The sequence below is a fragment of the Diadema setosum genome, chromosome 22 (assembly GCF_964275005.1).
Source record: "Diadema setosum chromosome 22, eeDiaSeto1, whole genome shotgun sequence".
NCBI classification, from domain to species: Eukaryota; Metazoa; Echinodermata; class Echinoidea; order Diadematoida; family Diadematidae; genus Diadema; species Diadema setosum.
Window position 1 is genome coordinate 5258707 of NC_092706.1, and position 21931 is coordinate 5280637.

Below are 21931 nucleotides of genomic sequence, written 5' to 3' on the forward strand. Positions count from 1 at the left end.
TTTGACAAAAGAGGGGAACAGTATCCCCCCTTTTTTTTTATCTCCCAGAAAAGTGCACTTACATTGATTCTATGTACTGTGTGGTACAGAACGTGTAATCTTCTTCTTGTTATTGTGTGTGTGGTCATCGCTAGTTGCTCCATCAAATGATGACGACACGCTCCAGTATACAGGCCACTGCCAATTCACGGTCGCTTCACGAGCGGTCTTGGACCCCAAGAGGATATTGGTCAGTGCGTTAACCTTCCGTCTGCACTTGACAAGCTCTGAGCCAAACCACCCATGTTTTTTTTTTTTTTTTTTTTTTTTGGTGTGTGTGTAGTGGCACTCTCCAGGATCGTGGGTGGAAAATTGTGTCCTGCAATTTTTGTTGGTCTCCTTTGGGTTCAAAGCAACCAGATTTGTAGAATTAATGGAGGAGTGCAAGAAATGTCTTTCTTGCTGCGAACAGCAGGATCTTCTTGCAGAGTTCATTCCCAGAGTAAGGCTAGTTGATAAGGACCTATCTTTTACCTTTATTGAGGTTGCAGATGAAAGGGAATTCCGTATTTCTTCCACGAATAATTCTCCAATGCTGTATTAAACTGGCACAGAAATCGCAAACCTTGTGACTGTGAATACCCCGAATGACACGTAATGCAAGGAAATCCCCACCCCGCCCCCATGGTTGGGGTTGCAACATTTGGCAGATGCTCTTGAGTACTTTGGTGTGGGTCCTCTATACTGCGTTTCTATCTCAAATAGATCATTTCTAGTATAATCCTGCACTGTCGCTAAAATTTCATGTCCTCCCCCTCACGTAATTATCGCCATAATTGTATCAGTCATTACAACGCTGACTACACATTTAATTTGTGGTTGTCAAAGCACTCTCTCAGCTCACTGCCAGTTGAGAAATGGGATATTCCCTTTAAAAGTTTTTTTTTTTTTTTTAGGGGGGGGGGGTGGGGGAGGAGGGGGGAGGAGTAATGACAGTTCCAGGGGTGTCTCCAGCAAGCACTTAAACTGCATTCCATCAAGATGAAAAATTAAAGATTCTTTAGTCAGGACCAGCTGAAGAAATTTTCTTTCATGTACATTGGGTGGGTTTGTTTGTTGTTTTTTTAATCATGTCTGAATGAAAACATGTACTTTGTATTTGAGATATTTAATGATATGATAACTGCCACTGTGACAGACTATTAAGTTTGTCCTATTTTAGTTCGTTGAATAGCTAGTTTATTAGAGATGCCGAGTTGTAATGTTAGAAATCTTGGCAAAATACAGCCTGTGGGATGTCTTGTTACACACAGCACAGCTGTCCTGTGGAGATATGGAATTGGGATGTTATGCCGGGACCCCCTCCCCCAATAATTTAATCATAGATAACTGTAAAAGCATTCCCGCCTCCATCCCCCACCCCCAGCCCCCACCAACACTTCTTTTTCTCATTATGGCAGGTAGGGGGACGAGTAATCGTATACTTCCACTGCGTGTCATGTCCAACTCAATTCCACTGCCAGTTTGCGAGTATTGAATTTGGAAACTGAATTTCCTCCCGTTCCCGACATTTTCCTTGTAGCTCTCGCAATGTACATATGAATTGTTTTCCGCGATGTAATATATAGTATACATACATACGTATATAGATATATATGATTGTTATTATTTTTTTTTTTTTGCCCATCTTCCCACAAAATGGCATTACTAATAATTGTAAAGTCAGCATCACATATAAAATACTGTATTGGTCAAACTTTCCTTCTGTCTGTTTTAGAGCATTTTTTTTTTTTGAAATTTCAGTAATGTATGTCTATCTTGTACGGTCTACCAAAAACAGTCATCGGTTCTTCGTTCAAGAAGACTGTGTGGCAACCGTTGCGTGTAAAATCTATATCTGTCGTTCACAATGTCGTTTACTGTTGCCGTGCACTACTTGTGCATCAAAGAAAAAAAGAAGAAGAAAAAAAAAACAAAGAAATCATGTGCGAGATAATAGAATCATGTGTATTACTGGAATACTACCGACACTTTTACGATTTACATTGGTGCTAATAGATGTAAAGATGACGATACAATGATTTCTTACTCAGAGATTGAGAATTCTTTTTTTCCTTTTTTTTTTTTTCGCAAGAGAATCATTTTCTTTCTCCAATGCTGCCTGTGTGAAAATTCACTCAATCAGCAAATACGACTACACCTTCTCAGGAAAAAAAAAACAACAACAAAGATCTAGACACAGCAACGTGATACGCAGAAAAAAAAATGAGAACAAATTAGGAACGAGATGGGGGTGAAGTCGGCGATCTGTGCGTGTCTTTCGAGGGGACGCGCGCTATGCGTATGACCGCTGTGGAATTCTGGGAAGGGATCGAGTGCTTTGCCTGATGCTACTTTTCACTGCCGCATCCATCCGGAACGGATGACCGCCTCTGATACGATGACATGATTTCTTTTTTAATGTGGATTGGGTGAGGAGGGCGCTCTTTGCCCCACACGCCGTTGAATATATCTCTTTTCACTCCGTTGTCATCTGCCGACACTGGTTGCATGCCACGACTGCTTGGGGATCCCACGCGGAGACAAAAAGTGCGGAGACCGAAGCGCATTACTGCTCTGTGCTGCCGTTAGCATCGAGATCGTCAGAGTGCGCCGGCGGTATGAGTTTTGACTCTCTCTATTTCCAAAGCACTTGAACGTTTGGGAGGTGACACAAATCGCCGAGACGTCATTGTTGGCACCCGGTGTTCGGAAAATGCATTCGGGGAGATTCGGATGGTGAAAGATTCGGGAGAAAGAGGTGGCTGAAATTCTTGGGTGTGGTTTAGATGCCTCTCTGTCTGCAATAAGCAGCAATAAAAAATTATTTCAAAAGATGTAATTGTGTGTTAAACCTAATATGATGTTTCTCTCTCTCTTCTCTCTCGCTCGCTCCGTACGTGAGTACAATACTGCTGTAAGGCGCCGAGCCAGGAGAAATTATATTTCCCGTGAACTCACACGAGCATTTGTACGTATGTATGTATAACAAATAGCGCTGGGAGATTGTGAAGCAGAGACAACACGAACTGAAAGAGCTGCCACCAAGTCCCCCTCATTTCTGCGAACGAGGCCCCATGCTCACGCTTCTCTCGGTATCTCGGCGATCCCCGACTCCCCTAGTGCTCATTTTTTCGGTTGTATGCACAAGTGTTGAGCTCTACCATACGCCATTCCCTTTGCTTTCGTTTCTTCTCTCTCTCAAGTGCATTGATCATTGTTTTTATTTATTTATTTTTTTTTTTAGGCAACTAGTCCTTTCACCACATTTTTTTCATAAAAAAAAAAAAAAATGCTGATACTTGCTGTGAAAGGTTGGATCGTTGCCATCCAAGATTCCCCAATCAATGTAATTGTGGTGGGCTGAGATGTTATTAGTTGCGTGATTTTGTGAGGAAGGATCCTAGTGATAATGGCAGTAACACTTAAATCAGGTGTACAAAAAAATTAGTGTTGTTTATATAAAGGAAACAAACAAATAATTAAGTCAAACATGAACTGAAATACTGTGATGTAGTCCTAAGGTAGGGGTTTTGTTTGTTTGTCTGTTTGTTTGTTTGCCTTTAGGTTATTAAAAAAAAAAATGGGATAATATTGTACAAAAGTCTGTAGGTATACAATGTAGTTTTGTTTTGTTTTTTCCAGAATAAAGTTTAAGGTACTGTATGCTTTGTACATCGTCTTCTTTGTTTTTCTTCCTTTTCTTTTATTGCCAGAGCTTGCTTCAGGCTATTGTTAAACTGCTATGGTGACAATGTTGTTTTGTTTTACTGCACTTTAGAAAGAACAGGCATGATATCAAATTTAGTTTTGGGGGCGACTGTCGGTGAGTGGTTCAAAGCAGAGTTGCACGCACTCAGCTGTGGATTGTGGGAGATGTATTTTGAAGAATATAAGAAATCTATGGCTCAACAAATCTTATTGTTGTCATGCCTGCAGTACTAAAAAAAAAAAAAAAAATGTGTTAATAGTGGCTCAAAGTCACATGAAAAATATATCAAAGATTGCTCTTGGTTGGCTTAGAAAGCATTCTTGCCCTTTTATTTGTTTGTTACGGAAAGGACGTTTATCATTCTCATTTCAAAAACCATGAAGTGAAAGATTGGTGTTCTGTTATTAAGCATTCGTCATCTTCGTGCTTATTTCATAAACGACCTCAAAGGAGTAATGAATATATTACTGTTTCTGCAAAAGAGAAGATTTTCGCGCGATAGATTTCTTGTGCTACGTCATGTACGATGAATTTAGTTAATTTTTTTTTTTGTTTCTCGAACTGTTGACATTTTTTTAGTATTAGGATCATATCACACGGGCAAAATGTGGAGAACAAATTACCGGTACACATGTATGTTTGATTTTGCCCGTAGTTTCGTAGCTAGCAAAGTGGGCAACGATTTGCACACTGTGAGGTAGTGCACAGTTACGATGTTCGGCAGTGATGTTTCCACAGTCGCTTCCTTGTTAGTGTGAAAGAGCCACCGATGTGTACAGCTGTACATCAGACTTCGCGACAATGAAATATTTTGTCCTTCCTATTCTTTCCAATGTGATAGCTAGCCACCAAAACAAAGTCCGCAGACGTGGTATGTCGAGAGTGATTTTTACCTGGACGAACATTAAAGATATGGGGAGTTGTGTCTTTTTTGCAGTTTTAAAAGCCATCTCATCCAAAGAGGGAAGGATATGTTTTGTTCTGGTATTTTTTTTTCTACCCATATGAAGATGCTTCCATATTTGTCAAACAATAGATATGACGAATAACATTCTTGACTCCCACAAGACCAGCCGAGCAGTCCAGAGACTATCTGAGCTCTGCAAGATTAGGAATATCAGTTCACTGAAGGCCGACAAAATGTCCAGTTTCGTCTTGATGTTGTGTGGTCAGATCAGTCAGGCCTCCCTCTTTAGTTTTTTCTTCAATCTATAGGTTGCGGAAATGAATTAGTGAGAAAGATATATAATGTTAGATTGCTTATACAAAGTTTATGTTCTTTTGTTTCTAGTAGAATTAAGTCCTAGGCATTGACAGAGTATAAAGCATTCTTAAGAATGAATTGTCATCAGTTAAGTTCTCCTCTCTTCGGGAACTGGTCCAAGAACTTAAAACAAGTTGTTCAGGACGAGGAGTTTAGTGTTCATATTTCAAATCCTCTCCCTGAAGCCTAAGTGTGATGTAAACTTGCTGTCAAACAAAATCTCACAATTGTTGTTGTTGGTGTTTTTTTTTTTTTTTTTTTGGGTCATTGTTGCTAAGTTTGCAGGTCATGCTCTTTATAGCCAGTGCCGTAACTCACCAAAGAATGCTTGCGTGCCAGTTGAATTCAGTCAGAAATATTTGGACACGCACACAATTTTTGATGGTACACTAGTGCTAGCAGACTTTGAGCCTAATAACCCTGACTTTTGTAAGCAACACAGCTGTCGGCACACACCCTGACTCTTCCAGGGTGAGTGAACCAAAAGATGCAAGCAGTAAAACAACCTCAGTTTTAATCTCTTTGATGACACCCCTTCCCCCTATATTTTGTGTATGATATGTGACAGTTAGTTTCGTCAGAAGGGGCTGCAGCGTTCTTGGTTCTAGTACTCCCCCATTGTCAAAAAGGTAGTGTCGGTGATGACGAAGAGAGTGGGTTCTGTATTTATGAAAATTAAAAAAAAAAATCCTTTAGCGTATTTTTGCAGCTGGTGTCGTAATGTAAGAACTCACTGAAATTTGTAAACTAAATAAGCTTCATTTATTTCTCTTGGATAGCATGATTTTTCTCTCTTTTCTATTCATTTTTGTTTTTCCTGAGACAGATGTAAATGTTGATATGAAGTAATATTGTAGTATCGTAGCGGTATGGATAGAATGCAGCGGGTAGTAGCGTAGTGTATTAGACAGTGTGTCAGGGTGTGCAAAGTTGGTAGGAGTTCTGTTTCTTCCAAACATATTGTGCAGAAATGATGCAAATGACCGTTCTGAAGGCAGGAGATAGTGAAGACAGTGACGAAAGTGTTCATTGTGTTTTGTTGCTTTGTGTTACAAGTCATAGAAGAAGGAAAAGCACACCACAAGATTAGACTGCGAGACACAATTTGTGATTGTTTTCAGTGTACATAGAGAAAGTTAAACCAGTCGCCAACATATCAAAACAACAGTAAAGAGGAGGGTGAGCGTCAGATGGTGATACGGTGCTCATTTCTTGTTCCTATGGCAACCGTCCGCATCCGTATTCTGCGCATCAAGCAGACCTCTCGGCCACGCGGATCTCGGTGGAGCTCCGCGTCTGAACCCAAACTGCCTTCCAAACAATGTGATACCGAGTCTCTATGGAGGCATTCAGCGTTTCACGCAGGTCACGTGTGAACGAGCGCTTAATTGTTGGTTGATAATGGAATGCGTAAATGATCGATTATTGTGTTCGATTAATGTTAATTCGGAAATGTTGAAGACAACTCCAGGTGTTGTTGGAATCAACAGTTCATCACTCGCTCGCCGTCAGCGAGGGGAACATTTGATATAAATTGTAATGATGTATCTAATCTATGCAAACGTCCACTGTATACGCTTTACGAGTGACGAAGAGACTCTATCGTGAGCTGTTGGCGGACTTGGCATTGCTAAAAGGAGGTAGCACTGCTGAGATGAATTTACACTATTCAGATGCCTCGTGTTGCTTTGAATTATATCTATCACCATAGGTTTGTGCCGTTAAGGTGCTGACTCCGTGAATTGTGCGTTGATAAAGAGTTGATGCTCTTGCTGGTGAACAAAACCACGAAAATGAAGATGTGTGGTTTTTCCATCACGCAGAGACTTGTAGACTCTGAATGTACAAATAAAAGTTTGGAAGTCACTGTTCGTCTTCATTCTCTAGAGCAAGAACTCAAAAAGTAAACCGGCTGCCAAGATGCTCACTGTCTTATCTTCATTTCTTTCTTATTCTTCTTCTTCTTTTTTTTTGTGGTGTAGTTCTCATCACTACTTCTATCTAAAACATTTCCCTTACATGTCTGTTGTTCCTTTCGCTATAAGGAAATTGTAAATCTTGCATTTATCATACCCTTTACTTTGCTTTTCGTGACTGTTGGACTACTTAAGCTGTTTGAAAGTTTGTATTTTACCGCATATTGTTTCACTCATTGTTAATCAACAGTCATGCTGTACTTTTTAATTGTTCCCTTTAAACCTTTGTTGGCTATTTGTCATCATTTTTGTTTTTTTATGTTAACATGAATATATATTCTAAATATATATTTTGAATCATGACCTATGTATAATAATTAAAAAGAAAGCAGAGCCATTTTGGCCTCCTATTGTTTTGTAAATTCTGTGTTCACTTCCTTTACTGTTTGTATATCTACGATGTGACACTATATACGATAGATCACTCATTGTTAACAGAGATATTAAAGTATGCAGAAGTTGAACTTAAATGTCCATGTTGAGGTTTAACTTGTGTTCGATAATTTGTGAAATATTTAAGATAATGCTTTTTAGCCGTAGGAAGAGTGTTTTATTTTGTTGATGATGGAAAAGTGTTGGGGGAAAAGTTTGTAGAGATGGCAAAAGAGAGAAAAAAAAGACATTACTGTAAGCAACAAAAAATTTACATTTTTGAACAATACAGATTAAAAAAAAAATGTGAAAAAAAATATCAGTGTTTTGGTGTGATTCGTATGTCCAAGGATATCCACTGATTTCATGTGCGATGTGAGAGGTGTAAGTTTTATCATTTTTGTAATTAAATTTGACAGTCACACTCCTGACTGAAATGTAAGCAAGTTGCAGACCCACCTGGTAATATCACAGCAAATGGTCATACATAATTCCAACCACAAGCTTTACAACTTTGCAAGTACATTACATTGTACTTATATTATTTGCAATTGACAATACTCTCAATTTACATTAAAAGCACTTTAAATTGTACCTTAAAGACAGTGACTGACATGATACATTTAAAACATACAAATAATGCATGATTATGAGTGCAATGGACAGAATTTTCATGAGATAAAAGATGAAATAATCCATTCCACGAGGCGCAGCAGAGTTGAATGGATCAATAATTTCATATTTCACTGAATGAAATATTCAGTCCATTGCACAAATGAAAAACATTTGTTTTACATAACACCTTGAGATAGATCCATGTCATTTGATGTTTTATGAATTTAGAAACGAGAGAGATGTGCGAGATCTGAGATCGAGAGTGCTCACTGAGCGCTATATGCACACTGCAAAGGCGAGCGTTTTACGTACGTAGTGTGCCGGGCTCTCAGTGTGCGTACAATCGAGCAAATCCCATGGACCCTAGGTTGCACGGTAAAATGGAGCCCCTATTTGTTTTATTTATTTGTTTTCCAATCATTGCAAATCATTTGTAAATAATTTGATCGTTTGTGATATGATTCAATAAAACATACAAAAAAAAATAAATGATGTAATAGTGAAATGGGACAAATTATCAATATCAAACAACTAGTCAAATGACAAGGATCTACACTGTATCTTGGTGTTATATAAATCTCATTACCACATGGACTATGTACAAGCAAGTGGATTCCACTGCACAGTTGTATATGATGACATAAATGGTATCCTGGGGTACCAAACGAAAATCAGCCATTTTGTTGAATTATTTATTTTTTTAAAAAGGTTGTACCCTGGGAACCAAAAAGAGGAAATTATTTTGGTGCTGGAGCTAGCGCGCACTAACCACTGCACTGCACTGCACTAAAGCACACGCTAGTGGTATCGCAGCTTCCATGCACGCATAGTATAACATGCAGTGGCATGGGAATGCTATGTACACGCACACACAGTGCATGCATTTTTCTCTGGCTGTCCTCGAGTGGACGTGAGGTGGCGCTACACAACGTGGTTACCTGGGGTACTACGGTACCCCGGGGTAATGCGTGATGCATCATATATGTAAAGTGAAATGGATTCCGATCTAGGGTAGATCTCTGTCATAATGCTATGGTTACTTTAAACAGAAAAAAAAAAGAAAAGAAAAAGGAAACAAAACTGAATTTACAAATGTTACTAAACATTTACCGCTATACAGTAGACAAACAGATAAGGTAATGGGAATCCTAATGTTATTACAGTATTTTTTTTTTTTTTGGGGGGGGGGGGGTGTGTCCTCAAATGCTGTGGTCTACTTTCTTGTTGACCTATACATTTACAGGCTTTAGGTATTTGGGATTAAAGTATAAAATAAAAGTCATACAGTGGAAATTTATATCCATGTATTTACAATTGTGTGTGTGCGTATATATATATATATATACATCGTATATTGAGTAGGTTGTCCACGTGTTAGCGTGATAAGATGAAATACAAAATTGGAACAAAGTTCATACTGTATTCACCAACAGTTTATTTCTGCACACAAATTTTCGAGCGATTCGCTTTTTCTCAAGTGTTGATACTGAGAGAACAACAATTATTATTGCGTGTGTGTGTATATAATGGTATTATTATCCGCGTTTTGGAATAAGAGCATGAAGACGATGAAGACAAACAAGTTGACATAATGCATTAGAATCCAACTTCATTTATTTGTAAACCAAATTTTCGACCCTTGCACGGATCTTCCTCAGGGTAACAGTGATATTTGTATTTGAAGCTCAGCACAGAAATATAATAATAATAACAAAGAAACGCGCCTGGTTGTTAGCTTAGAGTTTGAGCTAGCAACCAACACGCACGGTTGTTAGCTCAAAATTTGCGCTATCTTCATGAGTGCAAAATCCTTAAACTCAATTATGACGTAACAATGTATCATAAAATGCATAAGACTTCGGGTTGCTATGTGTTTTGCGCGGCTGGTATTGAACGATCTGTTTGATTTGAAAATGTCTATGTCTTACTTCTTATGCATTTTATGATACATTGTTACGTCATAATTGAATTTAAGGATTTTGCACTCATGAAGAAAGCGCAAATTTTGAGCTAACAACCGTGCGTGTTGGTATGTATTTTGCGTGGCTGGTAAACGATCAGTTTGATTTCAAAATGTCTATGTCTTACTTCTTATGCATTTTATGATACATTGTTACGTCATAATTGAGTTCAAGGATTTTGCACTCATGAAGATAGCGCAAATTTTGAGCTAACAACCGTGCGTGTTGGTATGTATTTTGCGCGGCTGGCGGGTAAACGATCAGTTTGATTTGAAAATGTCTATGTCTAATACTTCTTATGCATTTTATGATACATTGTTACATCATAATTGAGCTTAAGGATTTTGCACTCATGAAGATAGCGCAAATTATGAGCTAACAACCGTGCGTGTTGGTATGCATTTTGCGCGGCTGGTAAACGATCAGTTTGATTTGAAGATGTCTATGTCTTACTTCTTATGCATTTTATGATACATTGTTACGTCATAATTGAGTTTAAGGATTTTGCACTCATGAAGATAGCGCAAATTTTGAGCTAACAACCGTGCGTGTTGGTTGCTAGCTCAAACTCTAAGCTAACAACCAGGCGCGTTTCTTTGTTATTATTATTATATTTCTGTGCTGAGCTTCAAATACAAATATCACTGTTTCCCTGAGGAAGATCCGTGCAAGGGTCGAGAATTTGGTTTACAAATAAATGAAGTGGGATTCTAATGCATTATGTCAACTTGTTTGTCTTCATGGTCTATATATATATATATATATATATATATATATATATATATATATATATATATATATATACATGTGTATATACATATATATGATGTTGTGATTGTATTCTCAAAGTGAACTTAATGTCCCTTTTTTGAGTTGACCATTGTGTTACCACAATGTAGGTCCTATTATTTATCTTTGACAAATATGAAAATAAACTACGCTGAAGCTGAACTGCAATAGAGTAGAATTAAGGAAGCAGACTTAGAATGAGGAATAGTAAGTTATGGAACTTCAAGGTTTCATTTATTTTCGTGAAAGACATTAGATATGACAATCACATATATGGATGCAAAATAGAAACAAATACTTCATATCAAATCAGATTATAAAGGTGGTGAAGCCAACATAAAATGTTCGAGCCAAACCGACAACGGCTGCACACTCTGCATATGACGTGTAACCATCAGTAATTTGAATATACAACAAAATAATTTTGTATTCTTCATTGCAACATAAAGCCAATCTATATGATTGCAACCCTGAATCCTCAAAGAGTATAATCTCTCTTTCTTTTGGCCACCTGTAGAAAAAGAAAAAAGAAAAAAGAGAACATTTGGAAGTTCGGCATTTCTGTGTGTAGTTCATGATAGTTCAAATTTGACAACCATTATGTGGCAGTGATGACTGTTGTGAATACTGGTATCTCAAGCTTTGATTATGTTTTCAAGGTGCAACACTGAGGAAAGACTTCCCTTTAATATATCCAAAACTACTATAGGTAGAAATACTATAGTCAGTGCATGAATACAAACTGGTGTTTGTAGTGAAAGAGATACATGTAACATTAGTACCATCACCCTTTTTAAAACCTCATTCATTTCAATCAAGTTTGATATGAAAATCAAGTATTAATTATCAGCAAACATGACAATTGTTCTGCTGTTTGGAAACAAAGAATTTGGAGAAAAGTGTAAATGTAAAAGAAATACTGATTTTTTTTTTTCATTCTGAAAACCTTTTACAATTTTCTCTACAAAATGTATGCCAATAAAACATGAAAGGGTAATGGAATGTGCATAGATCTGGAAACTAATGTCTACACAATACTGAGAGCAACAACAACAATAACAAAATAAAAGCCATTGCATATTCTAGCAATTCTAAAAAGACACAAAATTTCCATGACTCTGAGTGATCTATTTTTCATTTTTTGTTTTTGTTTCAAGTTCATTAAAACTATGCATATATGCAAACTATTAACACAAAAATCAGATAAAGTCACTGAAAATTTAAGTTTCTGACTTGGGCATTCGTGTATTGTCCAGTCTCCATAGACTTTCTACTGAGGCATAATGTGTCCCATTTCATTTGCCAAAACCTGTAAGTATGGTGTATCGCAGAAATTATGAGGGCTGAAAATCAGACATTCCAGGGTTTGCAAATTGAATATTACAGAAGTTATGATGCAGTAAATACACTGTAATGTAGGAGATTAGATATTTAAACCCAACAGGGCCAAAAACTATCCCATGAAAACTTGCTTCATGAAGAATGAAAACTTTCTCTTCTTTTTTGGTTTGCATTCATAGACTTTGATTCTTGGAAAGGAGGAAAATATGAAACTTCCAATTTATGCAAGTAAAGATTTAAGATACTGTAAAAGTGGAAATTTTCGCGGTGTTGAAATTTTTGCGCATTTCGTGCAATCTGAAATCAGCGCGAAAATAAAAGCATGCAAATATTTTTGCTTGCTATACATGTATGTTCCAGTAGCTGATGTCAGGATTCCGCAGAATTAAAAACATGCGAAACTCTTCTTACCCAGCCGAGCGAGAAAAATTAGTTACGCAAAAATATCCACTTTTACAGTATTACAGCCGAATCACCGTATAGTCTACAACATAGGTTCTCAGCATCGATGTCTGATCTTATCAGGTACCACGACTATAGGTCACATATACTGCTACACTAGCATGTCATTGTTTTTGAGGGGAATGTGCTTTTACACTGCAGATATATGTTTTATTGTGAATAGCAGTATTTACAGGTATATACTTTTGTTGGTCAATACGGTGTGCTGACATCAGTGAGAGAATTGTCAGACAAGAGAATGTAAACTTTTAAGTGGAGAGAGAAGGGACAGTTGCATAAACACAAGGCACATGTACATTGGGGGTAGATCAAGATCTGAGCTCTCTGCATTTTATCTTCTTTGGAGACAAAATCAAAAAAAAAAATGTCAAGTACATGTAGAGTTAAATAAAATAACTGAATTGAAACAATGAGAACAGAGGAAGTTTTGCCTTGTTTGTTTGCAAATAGAGACAAAGAAACAATATTTTTCCATCATCATTTACAACCTGCAACTTTTGAGAGGTTTTTCCCCTCGCATCAAGATGCCTCCTCCAGTTTGTATATCTTTCTGAGGTGGCTGATGTCTGATTGTGTCACTCGTGCAACTGTGGGCGGGACTTGAACACTGCTACCTGTCGTCTCCTCCGCTGGTTTTCGTTCACCTTTCGCATCATCTGCATCATTACTGTCTTGTCCTGAAATTACATCCTCATCATCAGCTCCAACACTTGAGGAGGATGAGAGCGGTGGAGGAGAAGGAAGAGGAGGAGGAGGAGAATTGTCAATCTCCGTAGCCCAGTGTTCAAGCTTTGCAAACAGACTCCTCAGCGTTTGCCGCTCTGCCTTGCTGAGAAAGTCCAAGGAGAGGCCGAACCTCCCCGCCCGCGACAGATGCAGCAAAATGTCCGCCACCTCTCGCGAATCGTCTGCGCGCGACCCACCGTCAAGCACCGCAACGATTTCCCCCAGGAGCCCGAAGCTGATCTCGGATCGGAAGACTTTCGCAAGGGCCTCTCCACCGATTTCCAGAAGGTACAGGTAGCAGGCATCGGTGGAAGATTTCTTCCGCAATCGCCACTCCTTTACAAATTCATGGCCATTTTGGGGGAGCGTTTTCACCTGGCAAACAAATCCGAAGGAACAAATACAAATCTAAAATTATGCCCAATATATTCCCATGCCTGTAAATGGAGCAGCTTCCATGGCCTCAAAAAAGGTTACCTCAATTGTTCATGGTTGGTCCATCAAATCGCATCCAGTGATTGGATTGATATTTGATATGCCTCTACACTTGCCAAGTCTTGCCAATGTATTCCTATTGCATTTATTGATAGGTTGAAGCAATTCAAACAACAGTAAAAATCACTTCATATAAACATTTTTTTTCCATGAAAAGAAGCAGAAGAAGAAGAAGAAAGAAAGAGATTAGAAATAGTTTCAACTACTCAAGACTACACACAGCAAAATGCCTTGGAGATCATATATGAATGAGTTACCCATAGAAATAACTTTAACAATCTGGCTGTGCTGATGCTGGACAAATACTCTCAAGTGTGCATTCCTTCCCTGCACAGTAATTTCGTGATGTTATGACAACTTGAGAGACACTTGAATCAGCTTTGAAAATAAAACATTTGTGAGTCTATCAATCACAGAGATGAGTTATATTTTGAGCCCTAAAATCAAATATCAAATGTTACAAGTCGCATTCTAATGCTAACAATCTTGGAGTTCAAAGAATAAGTCAAGAATCCTTGATGAAATCTGATCAGACCTTGTAAGATCATAATTTATGAAAGGGGCCTGCGATACATATTCAGGAAAGATTCTGTTGAGGTCAATGGCACAAGGGGAAAAAAAGGCTGAATTCAGTAATGCTGCTCGATTCTTTCAGACAATGGATCAGTGCTTGACTCTTTTTATTTATTTTTTTTTTTTTAACAAGTGGAGCAGAATCAGAAATAAAAGAAACACAAAATTTTTACATCACACAAATATCAAATCAAGCCAAAACATTACATCACTAACAATATTGCCACTTTAAATCTCTCTGTTATTTGATGGATTTTGGTAGTTTTCTGGTAGAATTTTTTTTGGTTGTACTCTCATTCAAGACACCTTTCTCCTTGGAGAACATTCAACTCTAAGGCTAATGTCCTAAGGTGCACATCTACCTGTTTGCTTGCAGCGTCGGGACATTCAGGCCCCTTTTTGGAGGAGGATGAAGAGTTAGATGATGATGACGATGACGATGAAAAAGGGTTCCATGGCTGTGAGCGTTTCCCCTGACCAAACTTGTCTTTCTTCTCCAGTGGCTGGATGTGAGCGGCCGCAACTATGTCTCTGTCCAAAACAGAGAGAAAGCAAAGATTGAGGAGTGAAAAGCTTGTGTGAATGTGAAGAGTCCTTGCAGTGGCTCAAAGAAGATGGACAAATTGTAGAGAGATCTTTGAAATAGCACACTCAAATCTCATACAGAGAGCCCGTCTTCCTAATTGACATTGTAAACAACAAACTGAAATCTTTCCTCAGTCCAGATGACGCAACAACAGATGCATGCAAACAAGATCTTACAGTATTAACCCGTTGAGGATGGACCAATTTTGCTACAACACGCATTTCCAATAGACACCTGCACGAGTATACTCGGGACTTGTCTTGAACGGGTTAAACATGCATTTTCCAATAGTAGGAACAGGTGGCTTGAATATGATTTTTATTAAGGAAAAAAGAAGACGAATAAGTACAGTAGTTGTGATTTAATATTGTTTTGGAACTGGAGATACTATAAGAAACCACCTATGAATGAAATGTTACAGAACATACAATCCTAAGAGGAATTCAAAGTTTATTTGATGAAAATCTATTTTGAAATGCCTGAGATATCCAAAGATTAAATAAAACAAAGGGATACCAATAAAAGGTGGGTCCCACCGATTATCATGATCCCTTAGTTTTGGATATCTCAGCCATTTCAAAACCAATTTTCATCAAATAAACTTTGAACCCCTCTAAAGAATTACATGATATTTCATATTTCATAGTTTTCATATTTCATATTTTTCTCATTATCTCACACAAAAAAGCTTGAAACCTGATGTGCCTGCATGAAGCCCCATCTCAACCAAAACTATCTATAGTATATACCCATCCCTTTAAACCTCACAAAGACTGTCATGCCCTTTGGTCCCTAACCTGAACTGTTCGTACGTCTCCACGCGCTGGTCTACTGCCCTCAGTTTGGCGTCGTTTTCCCTCCAGTAGCGTGCGTCAGCGTCGACTGCAGACAATAGCTCCCTCTCCAGTTTGTCAAAGTCTATTCTGTCCTCCTTTAGATCAGCCATGCCTGCATTAACAAATACAATAACATCAACTTCCTTTAAATTTGATAAGATATAGAACCAAATTTACGAACATTCTGTGAGATACCATTCACAGACAAACAAACAATTTGCACAAATTAATGGTGAAAGATTCTCAAGACCCCTGGGGAAAGAGAAACATTTTGCAATTGTTCTTATGCACATGACACACAGCAAACACATTCTCTCTCAAGTATAAAATACATCCAGCATGGAAAGACTGTACCAGCACTATGCAAAACAAGGCAAGTGCCATAATGTGTCTCGCCCATACGCATACAAGAAATTGTACGCGAATGGGATATACAAGTAACAGATTAAAAAAAGAGATATGACAGATAAAGAGATATAAAAGGGTAAAAATTTATGGCAAAAAAAAAGGTGCCATAAAAACTTAACATTAGGCCGTTAAAGTTCGTTGACCCCTGCCTGTGACCTTTGACCTTGTGGTGACCATCCACTCCCCAAGGGACATCTACCATCCAAGTTTGGTCACAAACAGACCTATGGATCAAAAGTTATGACCAATAATAGAAACGCGCCATAAAAACTTAACATTGGGCTCTAAAAGTTCGTTGACCCCTGCCTGTGACCTTTGACCTTGTGGTGACCATCCACACCCCAAGGGACATCTACCATCCAAGTTTGGTCACAAACAGACCTATGGATCAAAAGTTATGACCAATAATAGAAACGCGCCATAAAAACTTAACATTGGGCTCTAAAAGTTCGTTGACCCCTGCTTGTGACCATTGACCTTGTGGTGACCATCCACTCCCCAAGGGACATCTACCATCCAAGTTTAGTCACAAAAGGAGTTATGGATCAAAAGTTATGACCCATAATAGAAACGCGCCATAAAAACTTAACATTGGGCTCTAAAAGTTCGTTGAACCCTACTTGTGACCTTTGACCTTGTGGTGATCATCCACTCCCAAAGGGACATCTACCATCCAAGTTTAGTCACAAATGGACCTATGGATCAAAAGTTATGACCCATAATAGAAACGCGCCATAAAAACTTAACATTGGGCTCTAAAAGTTCGTTGACCCCTGCCTGTGAGCTTTGACCTTGAGGTGACCTTCATATATGGTAAAATGTGAAACTTTGTATGACCCCTCTGCCCTTGTAGTTTGATTGCAATTGAAGCCCAGAGTAAAGAGTTATTTAAGTTTTTCTAGCGTTACGGACAGACGACAGACGGACGGACAGACGGTTTGCGTTCTCTGAGGTTTTTTTCTTTTTTTTCATTTGTTTATTTGTTCGGTTATAAAAACTTCAATACCTTAGAAGTAGTTATGGGTAAATCGGCCACTAGCGTCCTCATTACAAGTGGCTGAGTTTCGCCTCTAGGCCCAGTTTACCCATAACTACAGTGAACAACAAAAGAAAATTGCCAGTCCCAAGCACTTTGTTATAACAGGAGTTGACTGTATCAAATTTACAACAGTAAGAAGTAGTAAATTACTAGTAGACTAAATGTTTTATTAGACCTAGATTATTTTATATTTCATACATGTGCATGCCTTAAATTTTAATTTTTTGTTGTTTTCAATAGGTTCTAGGGTCTTTTACATTCTGCTGATAAGTAAGATATCGAATGTACAATTTCATGTTTTTACTTGTAGTAAAAATGCACCTTTCACTCTTTACTTCCTAAGTTTAAATACTCCCAAATGTCACTATTGACCATTAACTGCACACTTTTGATTAACTACTGTAAAAGTGCAAATTTTTGCAGTGTTGAAATTTTTATGCATTTCACGTAACCCGAAACTAGCACAAAAATAAAGGCACACGAAAATTTTTGCTTGCCATATGCTCCAGTACCGGTAGTTGATGTCTTGATTCCATGGAATTAAAAAGATGTGAAACTCTTCTTACCCCACCAAACGCAAAACTCTTCTTACTATCTCAGCCAAGTGCGAAGAATTGTGACCCGCTACAACAAAAGGATCCTAAAGTTGCTGACGGGTGAGCCGAGAAAATCGAGTATGACGTCAGATCATCAAAATCCGTCAAAACATTTGGATTTCTGTTCTTGACATAATTTTGTAGTCCAATGTGTCTTCTATCATCTGCTGAAATTTCGAAGCTAAATGATCAGAGGAAAGGCAAGAAAAATAACATTTTTCTGGGCCACGATTTTCCGACTTTCAACGGAAGAGAAACATGTTCGAAGATTTGGATTTAGCGCCTCAGCTAGACTCCACCCCTAGCAACGAGTAGACTGCTGGCGCTAAGTTTGAATGAACATCGCGGAGGTTGCTAAGAGCATACTCTATTGTCAAATGGTGAAAACTGCCTTGCTTCCCCTTGCTCATCATAGCGTCGGAAGGAAAACTTTGAAGGCGGTTTTCTCAAAATGCGGATTTCTTAAACCACTCAACATGCGCTGATAAAATCATCCATATCTCCGTAACCGAGTACTTTTATGAGTCGTGTTTTGTATGACATTATACATTAAAGTGGAAGAGCATAGGGAATAATGTCATGTCATTTTCAGAAAATTGCAGTGGGTCACAATTAATTACGGGTAGGCACTAAATCCACTTTTTTTTTTTTTTTTGTTACAATACTTTGGCAGCTCCGGCAGCTCACCACAGCTCACACCAGAAGCTATAAACTACCGTATGCTACATCATGTAAATTGACTGCTATGCCTATGGGCCTACTGGGCCGGGGCAACGAGATGTGGTGATGCAACCCCATCAATAGCCCGACCAGACGCTGTTAATACGCTATGCGAATACAGCGTCTGACCAGCGAGCGGGCACCTTCAAAGTGGGGAACCACAACACAACTACAAAACTTTTGAAAATTTATACGTTCTTTATAAACAATGTACACGATTGTACCAAACGTTAGTCACCTTAAGTGCATGCTTGTATTACAGAAGGTTCGTAAGTCCATTGAGAGCCCTCGTGATAAGTCCGTGGAACCAAAAAATAACACTTTCTAGCGGATTCCCTGACACCGTCGGGATTCATCGTTGCAGAATTCAAAATTGCGCCTTGATCTCTGCGGAGATATCTTTTGCATGCGTGCGATGCGCTGCTTGAGTGTTGGCACACACGGTCAACAGCGCGACCTTTTGAAAGGGCAATCAGATCACGTTACCTACCTCCCGATTGGAATGGCCTGGCATGAAAGATGATGTACCGTTCACTAACCGTTCAAACATGCTGCATATAACCATCATTTTAGGTAAGTTTTTAAATTCAAATTTCAATATTGATAGCATAGATATGAAGTCTCATTATTGTTTTGTTTGTCAGATGAGTTTGAGGTGACAAAAAATGATCTAAAGTATCAAAATTCAAAGCGATCGCATGCGATCGTTGAACTCTCTTCGTTTTTGGAGCTCCGCTGGTACAGCCCTAACCCCTGTCGCGCTACGTACGTACAGCGACTCGGCTGTGTAGTTACCCCATCAACATACATTCGTAGCTAACTGTTAGTTTGCTTCCCAAGTCAAGACTGCCAAGAGAATGAGCTACAAAACAAATGGGAAAGTTCCACAGGTGTTCAGGAAAGATTTTAACTATACACAGCCCAGTCCCTGTACGTACAGCGTATACAATGTATGGTTGGACCTACTACTAATCGACCGCCTAATGTTTATTTGCTTGATAAGAATATTTCACACTGAAATTCAGGTAAAAAACTTGACCTACGTGATTGAGAAAATCCAGCTCTATCAAATGCCGTTGTTCCCTTTTCGATTCGAAGTTTCAGTGCAAAAATATCGCCGACGAACTTGCGTGGCCTCGTTTCAGCTCCCCACGGGAAATCGTGTTATTAGGATCGACCGCTGTTTTTGCATTGACAATGCACGCAAACCAAGTTGTATTGAATACCGTGTTGTACGAAGCTTTTCAGAAGCCTTAGTTTTAGAAACTTCCATAGACATTGTCATTACATTGTGCTGTCATTACGATTCGGTGAAAATATTGATTCGAAATTTTGTCTTTGATTAAAACCATTAATGAACAGTGAATTATCGCGTTTTCCCACACCATCCTCATCTACATTCAAAGCCAATCCATTTTTATGTGCTTTGCGCGCAGAGAAGTGTTCAGTGCGCGAATTATACGCGGTCGGTTTCAATAAGGGTGGTCGATAGTAGGGTTACCATACTAGTAACAGCGTCTGGTTGGGCTGGAAAGATTCCAAAGTGCACCCGACAAGACCTTGCGGACTACCTTGCGCCGCCCCCCCCCCCCCCCCCCCCCGATCTTACCGGGTAGAGACCAGACCCCTGGCATTTCACAGAATCTGAACGGCAAATTCATGATGTATCAGATCAGATCTAAGGCAAGACTCAAACCACTAACGTTATCACTAATGCGAGAGTGAATAAATTTAGGATTCTAGTTTATTAAATGTCGAATGCAGCCTTACCTTTAACTTTAAGTCCCACCCATACCTACCTGTGTGCGTATAAAATCTAATTTTAATGGCGGTGGAGCGTAGCCGTAGCGGAGGAGGCCGGAGGTCCACTGTCCACAACTCGAGCGAGATCAATAGCGAGGCCGTCCGGTTACTTTTTGGTCTCTGTCTTAGTTCGGTTGCACTCCGCTTGCTCACTCACACTGCACTGCAGCCATGCCAGCGTTTTAGGTCGGTGCGAGCGTCGCCGTTGTTGTTAAATTGTTAGGCCCTACGTCACCATTCACGTTGTCAGATAAAAGCGTCTTTGGCAACGAGCTCCGACTGACGATGTCGATTGCCGAAATGCACACTATTATGGAAATGCGCATGTGCGATGAACTTTGTGCACGGGTGGGGAAAACCCTCTTTCGGAAGCTGCCAGAAGCGGTGTCCGCTTTTACGCATCATACCGACCGTGGGCACGACCAGTTGCAGTAAAGCAGGGGACTTTAGCGTATGAAAACATATTCAGCACCATATTACAGTTACATCTATTTTTATACTCACCGGGAATTTGTGTAGCTCATATTTTGCCGCTGCGCTGCTTGGCAGAAACATTGGAGAACGCAGAGGACAGGAGATAAATTACAATGTATTGGCGTACCAATGTACATTTGTAATTTGATTGTGCAGAGTCGAGTCAACGAATTCACCAACTTATCTACAATAATCTGATAATCATGCACTGACCCAGTTCAAGCGACGGAGGGAGGTGAGAAGTGTGATTTTAGAAACTCTTTTGTCGATTCAGCACTTGCTGATTCATTGAGTCCTGAGCATGCTGAGCGTGACCGACTTTGTATCACTGGTAAAAATTAGGTAGATCTAGAGTTCTAGTCTATTTATCTATGAAAATTATAGTTTCTATCTGAACTGTTTTTTCCTGTGTAGCTGTGTACTTCCTATAAACTGCGACCAGCAGCCCCATGCCATAGATAGGCATATGGGGCTGCAGTGCTGGTCGCAGTTATGTGTACAATACTTCCATGTCCATTCATCGTGTTCATTCTGAATGCACTGCCTTTGCAAGTTATGTATACCGATGCACAAACACACAAGTCATTGCCATCGGCATTGGTTTGGTGATCTCCAGTACAATCTCAGAAACAAAATAGAGTCTAAACCGAATTGATCTAAATAAAGATCTTCACATGGGTAGAATATTTACCCATTTGTTTTGCTGGTATGTTCATTCTAAAGCAGCCTGTTACAGAAAGATAAAGTGCACAATTGCCAAAAGAATATGTGACCCGCTACAACAAAATGATCCTAAAGTCGGGCGAGGTCGATTATTTGAAAATTGCATGACACAATTCCCTAATCTTTCTGCTTTACATTGATATATAACACATCTTATAAAAATAATAGGCTGCGGAGATATCGATGTTTAAAAGAGAGCATGTCGAGACGTCTGGGAAATCACTGTTTCGAGAAAAGCGCCCTAAAAGTTTTCCTTGCGACGCAATCACGATCAAGGGACACACAAGTCAGTATTCACCTCCGGACAATAGAAGGTAAGCCCTAGCAACCCCCGAAATGCTCATTCAAACACAGCGTCGGCGGTCTCCTCACCGACCAATCAGTGACCAGGATGAGGAGAAGCGGCTGGGCATAGCGCACCCCGCCAGCACGCACCAGTCGA

The 21931-nt window shown here is 39.2% G+C and overlaps 1 protein-coding gene across 2 annotated transcripts; it reads right to left on the reverse strand.

Annotated features, from left to right (window-relative positions):
- Positions 1–10915: 10915 nt before the first annotated feature.
- On the reverse strand, positions 10916–20877 carry LOC140245072 (dynein axonemal assembly factor 19-like). 2 transcript variants are annotated; one of them, XM_072324669.1, is made up of 4 exons: positions 20797–20877; positions 15688–15838; positions 14667–14835; positions 10916–13611 (listed from the first exon to the last, which is right to left on the reverse strand). In XM_072324669.1, the coding sequence occupies exons 2-4, from the start codon at positions 15834–15836 to the stop codon at positions 13030–13032; spliced, it is 900 nt and encodes a 299-aa protein (XP_072180770.1). In that variant the 5' UTR covers positions 15837–15838; positions 20797–20877; the 3' UTR covers positions 10916–13029. The 2 variants fall into 2 exon arrangements, with proteins under 2 accessions (XP_072180770.1, XP_072180769.1); XM_072324668.1 differs by lacking the exon at positions 20797–20877 and adding an exon at positions 20289–20529.
- Between the last annotated feature and the right edge of the window lie 1054 nt (positions 20878–21931).

Coding starts and splice junctions, on each gene's coding strand:
- LOC140245072 (XM_072324669.1), bottom strand. CDS start 15,836: ATGGCTGATCTAAAGGAGGACAGAATAGACTTTGACAAACTGGAGAGG. Junction 14,836..15,687: donor GAGACGTACGAACAGTTCAG/GTTAGGGACCAA, acceptor TGTTTTGGACAG/AGACATAGTTGCGGCCGCTC. Junction 13,612..14,666: donor CCGACGCTGCAAGCAAACAG/GTAGATGTGCAC, acceptor TTTGTTTGCCAG/GTGAAAACGCTCCCCCAAAA.